General features: G+C 41.5%; 1 protein-coding gene across 1 annotated transcript; it reads right to left on the bottom strand.

Moving 5' to 3' along the window:
* Positions 1–486: 486 nt before the first annotated feature.
* ak1 (adenylate kinase 1) lies at positions 487–7,721 on the bottom strand. Its single transcript, XM_044012042.1, has 7 exons — positions 7,610–7,721; positions 2,599–2,632; positions 1,844–1,879; positions 1,564–1,727; positions 938–1,054; positions 666–857; positions 487–570 (listed from the first exon to the last, which is right to left on the bottom strand). Exons 2-7 carry the CDS (start codon positions 2,603–2,605, stop codon positions 502–504), a joined length of 585 nt encoding a protein of 194 aa, XP_043867977.1. The 5' UTR covers positions 2,606–2,632; positions 7,610–7,721; the 3' UTR covers positions 487–501.
* Between the last annotated feature and the right edge of the window lie 94 nt (positions 7,722–7,815).

Raw genomic sequence — 7,815 nt, 5'->3', positions numbered from 1 at the left:
TAATGTTCCTCTTTTTTTGACATTCACATGTACATCTTGTTGAAAAACTAGAACCATTTCCTGTGCTTTAAACAAAGTTATAAATGGATTAGCATTGTCCACAGTGGGTGATCGCTGCTATTGTTCAACAGGCATAATCACAAAAATTCTTCAACGATCTCTGAACTCTTAATGGTGGGGTCAAAGGAAAGGAGGGGGGGAATAAACATGTAAAGTGCTCAAAGTGTGAGGTTTGCTCCAGAGTAAACATTGTGCCTTCAAGGTGGTTGCCCTCCTGATGTCACTAAGCACAGCGTGGAGGCAAGACTTGTATGAAGAAATGGATTTCCAGATGCTGCCTGATACGGGTTCAGTGTGTGAGCTTAACATGGTACTGTAGATTCTTATTAAGTAGAGTCAAGGCATCGAGGACCAAGCTGTTTGTGTTTTGCTCTCATGAGACTGACACAGAGAAAATAACAAAATAAAACAACCAGACACAGTTCATCTAGTCATGTTGTTTTACTTTAGTGAATCAATGGCCTGGCTCACTTGGCTGAAGACTTCATCCACTGGCAGCTCAGAGTCCACCTGTGCAAAATCAACACAAGGCCCCATGTAAAAAGAATAGAATGTAAGAGTATGTCAGGATTTCACACATTTTGCGTTTCAGCGTCCACACTCACCTTCCGCACGATACCACGGACCTCGTAAAAGGAAATAACAGGCTCGGTTGCTTTGTAGTACAAGTCCAGGCGCTTCTTGATGGTCTCCTCGTTGTCGTCAGTGCGACCGCTGGTCTCGCCGCGCTTCAGAAGCCTCTTGACCATCGTCTCTGCTTTGGCGTCGACGTACAGCAGCATAAAGGGTTTGCCGATCTGGGGAGATCGAAAACATACAAGCTTGTTTCTATCGGAGCAGGGATCAAGTTAAGCCGAAGTCTCATGCGCTCTCTTACCTTCTTCTCAAACTCCTCTCCCTGCTTCACCTCACGGGGGTAGCCATCGATAAGGTAGCCCTTGGAGACGTCAGCCTTGGCAATCATGGCATCCTTAATCATGTCCAAGACTGTGTCCTGTAAGCATGACAAGTTCTTGCAGTGAAACAAACAATCTGAAACAGTCCCCAGCTTTGTTCCACCAGGCGGCTCTCTTACCTTCGTCCAAAGATTAACACTGAACTGGCATTTTCTAACTTTGCCCCCAACTAATGGAATAACTTGTAGAACACTTTCAAGCTTAAACATATAATTTTGTCTGAAATGAGCAGGTTCATTAGCCACCTCATATGAGATTTTATATCTAAGAAAAAGGTGTGGGATAGAAACTTAAAGCTGTTTAATTTAATTGAATTTAATTTAATTGAATTGGCTCTGTAAGTTTGACTGTTCTGTATTGTATATGTGGATTATTATTATTATTTAAATGAACTATAACTGGCATGCGAGGAGGTCTTTCTTCTCATAAAAGAGATTTTCTATCTCTGGTTAAATGAAGGTGATATTAGGTTATAAAATTCCCAAACAATACCACTTCAGATAAAAGACGATACTTTAAATTCTCATTAAGTCCCCCCCAACCTCACCAGAGGCACAAGTTCTCCCTTCTGCATGATGGCCTGGAGCTGCTTGCCCCTCTCAGAGCCAGAAGCCACCTCTGCACGGAGTAGATCCCCAGATGACAGGTGGGTGTATCCGTACTTTGCTACGATCTTCTCACACTGTGTGCCCTTTCCAGACCCAGGGCCACCTGAAAAAAGAAGAAGGAAAAAGTGAGACAGAAAGCACTGACATGAAGAGCATAGCTGCTATTTGTTAAATGTGTTACTGCTAAAAGAGAGACTAGAAAATTCAAAGTGTACTCACCCACAACAAAGATGATCTTGGCATCTTTAATTTTGTCTGAAATGAGCAGGTTCATTAGTCACAAAGTGTAAGCACATGACACTTTCTTTTAATCAAAAAAAGAGTTTTTAAAACAGACCATGAGGTGGGTTAAATATGTAATCTGTCGTGCAAGTATTTCCCATTTTTTTCTGAGTTGCAACATCGAGGCAGTTGCCCGGCCCACTAAGCAGTTTTTGACTCTGCTTGCTTTTGTGTAGGTTTGTGCTATAACTCAAACAGTGTTGCCACAGCAACTGTTGTCACCAAAGAACATTGTGTAGCAAGGTATAACTGCACACAGAACGCTCTAAGAAAAAGTCTGAGTCGTAAAAACTGATCACATTATTGTTTCAAAGAACTGAAAAGAAAGACCTAGCTTTGGTCTTGCTTTTAAAAAAAATGCCTCATGTATTATTACTTAATCAGAGTTTGTATGAATATTGTATGAGTGAAACATTTGTTTGAATCAAATAGTAATATAACAATTTATGTCTCAATAAAAATGTTATGTCATCATAACTAAATCCAGTATTTTCAAATGTCAAATGAAAGACGCCTATTGTATTCTCACAAATCACCAGAAGAGGGCAGCAGAGTACAAGAATTCACATTGATTCACCTCTCTAAGACCAATATCAAAATACAAATTATATATATATATATATATATATATGTATATATGTAATATAAAAATAAAATAGTGCATATACAATTTACACATGATTATCATTTACCTGCCATTGTGTTGCGTCAGATGATTTCCTTCAACTAAAGGACAGAGAGGGAAGAAAATTAAAATCATAACAGTAAAAATTATAATAATACCTAATATATGTCACATCTTTAAGGGAGTCCACTATTGTACAGCAAAGTAAGACTTTATAATGTCAATAGTGGATCATTGGTGATACTCTGAATGTACCTATTTCCCCTTTATTTTTTCTATTGCCATTTCCCCTGGATAGCTAGTGTGGTGTTGTTTTTACCCTTATCTGTCTCGCTGTCTTCTTTATGCATGCTGAAGATATGACATAAAAGGACCTTTGATAATTTCACATTAAAGGACAGAGCGAGCTGTTGTTTTGGTGGTGGGTGATGGTGGTGGGGTTGTTTTTTTTAACGGCAGTTGGCATCCATAATGTTGCATTTCTGCATTAGATTTAACCTACTTCTTCTCTTTCTTTTCATTTTTAGAATAGAAAATGAGAAGAAAGAAGGAACATGACAGACTGGGTCATGTAGGAGTTTTATAACTCCAGAAGATGGCAGTAATGTAACATCATGCCGATTTTGGCTCCACAGTTTTAATGTTTCAATCCCAATAATAAACATATATGGAGTAGCTTAATTAAGGTCATGCGCTGTCATTATTAATGCTTTAATTGATCCAGAGAATCCAGACAATATACTGTATATATAGATATACATATATCCCAACTGACGACATCACTGAGACCAATAAAATCAAGGTGACACAACGAGTAGGTAGGTTATTCATCTGTTAAGCTAAAGTGAGGTGTGGTAAAGAAAGAGCTGCCTAAGAAATACAACAAGCTGTCTGTCCATACCTGAGGCGCTACAGACAGCCAAACAAAGGCTCACAGCCCTGGCTGCCCGCCTGAAGAGGTACACGGGAGTGGTAGAGGCCAAGATAATTTACAGGATATTCTCCATCAACCCATCCCAAGGTCTAATCTCAGTGGCAGGGTAGTCAGACTACCCAGGGCTAAGACTGAGCAACACTGGAAGAGCAAATGGTGGAAAAATAAAAACAAAACGCTCAGTGGGTGGCAGACCTAAAAGCAGACCATAGCAACATCCCAGAATAAGAGCCAGTAAAGATCACAATGGCAGACATCCAAGACAGAGTGTCCAAAATTAAGAGCTGGGCAGCACCAGGCCCTCACATGATACATATTGGCTGAAGAAGCTAACCCTCTCCTCATTAATGTCTGGCAGCACAGACGAACCAGCTGCGACTGTCTGGTAACCACCCAGAATGGTTGACCTCGTGAAGAACCCCACAGGGGAGCAGTACCATCCAACTACCGGCCTATAACCTGTAGGCACATGGTTCAATATGTGAGCAGAGCCCAGAAAGGAATTGGCACTAACACCAGGGGGAGCCAAGCACCAACTACTGGTCGACAAGGCAGTCCCAAAGTACTGTAAGACCAGGAACACCAACCTGTGCCCTGCATAGATTGACTAAAAGAAAGCCTACGACTCAATGCCACACAACTGGACATTGGAGTAATTGGAGCTGTATAATATCAACAGGACTCAACAGGACCTTCATCGAGAACTCAATGGGACCATGGAAGACGACTCAAGGAGAAGCTGCTGTTCACAAAGAGTGGCTTTGGATACCGATTCCCAAAGTGGGGCAACAATCAGCCATTCCCTCTACATGGATGATCTCGAGCTGTGTGCCAAGAGTGAGCGGGTCATTGAATCACTGATCCCACCCCACAAGGGTCTACAGCGAAGATAATTGGAATGTCATTCGGACTTGATAAATGTGGCCGAATGATCTCAAAAAGAGGGACGATGAGAAGAACTGAGGGCACAGCGCAACATAGTAGATGTGCAAGACAGCGACAATGACCTTAGGGTACCGCAGGAAAATAGGAACCAGGACATATCTACACCCAGATCCTGAGTCAGCTGAATGTATGGAACAAGAGCCAAGCCAAAAATACTTACACCCTGCTGCTAATAGGATACCCTGCTAGTATAATTGCTATACATACACACACAGTCTATATATACAGTGTATATGATAGTACTGGTAGTATTATAAATATTGCTGTTTATTTGCCTTTCTCCATTTAAGGATGAGTATTTTGAGCACACGTTATGATTTTTACTTCAATCATTACTGGGACTGTAGCATGAGTGAGTGCATTAGTAGCTTTCGACGTCCCATTGTGCTCTAAATGTTTTATGACTATCTTATGACAACAGCCACAGAGTTTCCTGTTTACAGACAAAAAAAAAACCATGTGCTCATGGTTATATGTGAATTTGACAGTTGGATAGTTGTCACATGCCAAAGTAACCACATAGTTTTGCATTATCTTGAACTATAGGGAAGTTCTATGTTTCCACAAATCTACTGTGTTGACCTATAATAACTGTCACCGATCTGTGGAGTTACGCCTACTCCAGTGTCCAGGACACTCACATCACACACGTTTCTTTAAATCAACTGATATGACAAGACGATACCATTACTTTTCTTGTGAGACCGGTTTTCCAACAAGGTGCCAACAGCTGATTTCTTTGGTAACATGCTGACATCATGCACACAGAAAAGGACTTATCACGCTGTGCATTGAAAATATTATAAACAAAAGTATACTGTGTGCTGAATATTTTGTTACATGACCTGAATTTGACCTTGTGGCTCTTTGTTTCCCTTTGCCTGCAATTCAAACAACTATGGTGCCAGAAAAAAAAAAGAGAAGCAAATAAGCTCTCTCACGAAGAGTGGAGACATTTTGCACGAGTGCTGTCGCTTCTCAAGTGTCCAGTTTTATGTCGTCGTTCCATTAACCCTGGACTCTGGTAAATGTCATTTGGAGGCCATCATCTCAATCAGCACAGGTCATGTTAGGAAATACCACGCTGGCCTATTATGGTGTCCTGCTCCGCCAGACATGCTCTGGTTTTAATACAGTCCAGACCACATTACATGGCACTCTGTGTGGGAAGTCCATTCCAAACTGTGTTGGATGATGCATTATTACTGGGCAGGAAATACAAGAGCCCTTATGTATTGGCAGTATGGTTATAGAATAGAAGTATCCACAGGGATGCCTTCGAAAAGAGTGATGTCAAAAATAGCTTGCTCCCAGCGCCCATGCCTCTCCCTAATGTAATGTATTTATGCCTCAGTCTATTGTAATCACACATTCCCTCCATCCATTTTAGATGCATCCTCTGACAGTTGGAGAACAGTTTTATTTACACTTAATTAATCAATTGAAGAGTACATTTTCACTTCCCACGGCGCACTTCTTTAAAATACTTGCAGATTATCTCTTCCAGAAGAGGAGGCGCTTTATAAACTGAAGTCCAACTGAATTCAAAAAATGTCCCGAGTATGTGAATTACACCACATAAACTATAAAAAAAAAAGCCTGGGAAGGAGAGATTTCACCATGCTCTTCTAATGCAAGACATGAGTTCATTCAATTCGAACTTATGCACAGATTTTATTATTCCAAAAATCTGCAGGCGGCGCTCGGACCCACCTTTTTTGAATTTGTCAAAAATCATATCATGTTTGTTGTGATTTTCTGACATGTACGGCTGTGTGTTTGACCCAGATATTGAATTATTTTGATTGTTTTAATTCACTAATGACCCACACTGTAAGACTGGGCCCCGGTTTAAGACCTGGCTGACTTATATAACACATGGAGAACGTTCAATATGAGATGACTGACAGTCTTCATAACTTGTATGATGTTTGGCAGCCATTCGTGGATCACCTTGCAAAATGTAATGGAGCCTCCAACTAATTGAAAAACAGTGTGCTGTCCGCTCTTTTCATTTTAATTTTGTAATTGAATTAGCAGTACTATTGGCACAGCAGTGCCCTTTATATTTTACCCTTATTATTATTTTATTGTTATAACTATGCTTGTTCTTCAATTCAATCCATATCACAGATTAAAACTGTGTTGGGTGATGCAAGTGTGGCTTTGTTCTGACAGATTTCCCAACTCAGGCTGTATCAGTACTGAGATAACATAACTACCATGCAACTGAGTTCAGTGCAAAATGCCAAACTACTTCATGGAGACGCAATCAAATAGGATTTTGCGTGAACTACTCTTGAAATTAAATACACAGATTTATGACTCTACCCCACTTTCCCATCATCTCATCTGTCCCTTCCTCATGTCTTATAGCTTTTGTAACATTCTCCCTGCTAAAAAAAACTCAGCCCTACTGCAGCTGTTAAGGGATAGTGTGTCAGCGACAAGGTGATGAACTTCTTAGTTGCTGCCCATGAAAGTACCGGGAGTGAAAACAAAACCATCTTGTATGTGTGTGTGTGGATTCCCTCTGTTCACTGCTGGTTACATGGAGACTCGGATGCATTTTAATCGGGTGTCCTGTCCCTTTAAGGGAGAACAGGGGACTCTTTGACGTCAGTGCAGTGAGAAAAAAAAATATTCCATGTTGTTAGTGAAGGGATGGAGCAGAGATGAATTCAGTGTGTGTGTGTGTGTGTTTTCAATTGTGAGGTACGGTTCACTTCTTCCCACTAGAATCAATAGCACTCAGCTGCTAATCAGCTGCTAATGACAATTACTGAGGCTAAAAAGCATGGCAGTGGAATTACACTGCCCTTCAGGGTGCAGATGAAGAGGAATGTTAAATTGTCAGGAGAGAGAGAGGAGGCAATACTAGGTTTTTAACAGAGCAATTAGATCATCTAGTCAGGGTCATTACTGTGCATAACACACACACACACCTACACAAGCAACATGTCTTTCCACTTCACAGAAAAGCCCACTCTTCTGCTTGTGTCAACCACTTTAAACCATGATTGGCTAAGAGAAAGCAGATACCGGTTTACAGTCACAGCCCTCTGTTATTCTGTTATTCTTCATCCCATCAAAGAGCCCTGCCCACACTCCTCCTCCTCTCTGACAGCTCTGCTCCTCACTCCCTCTGCCATGTCCCTGCCTTCTCCTCCTCTATGGAGCTTTTGTCCTCTGTACTGACCTCTCTTTCGCGCTGTGGCTCTAGATCCCAGTGCAAGGAGCTGCTGTCCCTGGATCCCCGTGAGTGTGTGTATGCGCAGTTGCTGCTGAACGGCGGCCCTCCCTCCCCCGTGCTGCGCCTTTTTATAGTACAGCTGAGCCTGTTCAGCCTGCGTTGCATTCTGGGTGAGAGTGAGGAGTGATCAGCTGAGGAGAAGGAAGGAGGGA

Source organism: Solea senegalensis, linkage group LG21 (genome assembly GCF_019176455.1).
Source record: "Solea senegalensis isolate Sse05_10M linkage group LG21, IFAPA_SoseM_1, whole genome shotgun sequence".
In the NCBI taxonomy this organism is placed as follows: Eukaryota; Metazoa; Chordata; class Actinopteri; order Pleuronectiformes; family Soleidae; genus Solea; species Solea senegalensis.
Note: the sequence above shows the minus strand (reverse complement) of the source record. Positions and strands in the feature narration are given on the sequence as shown.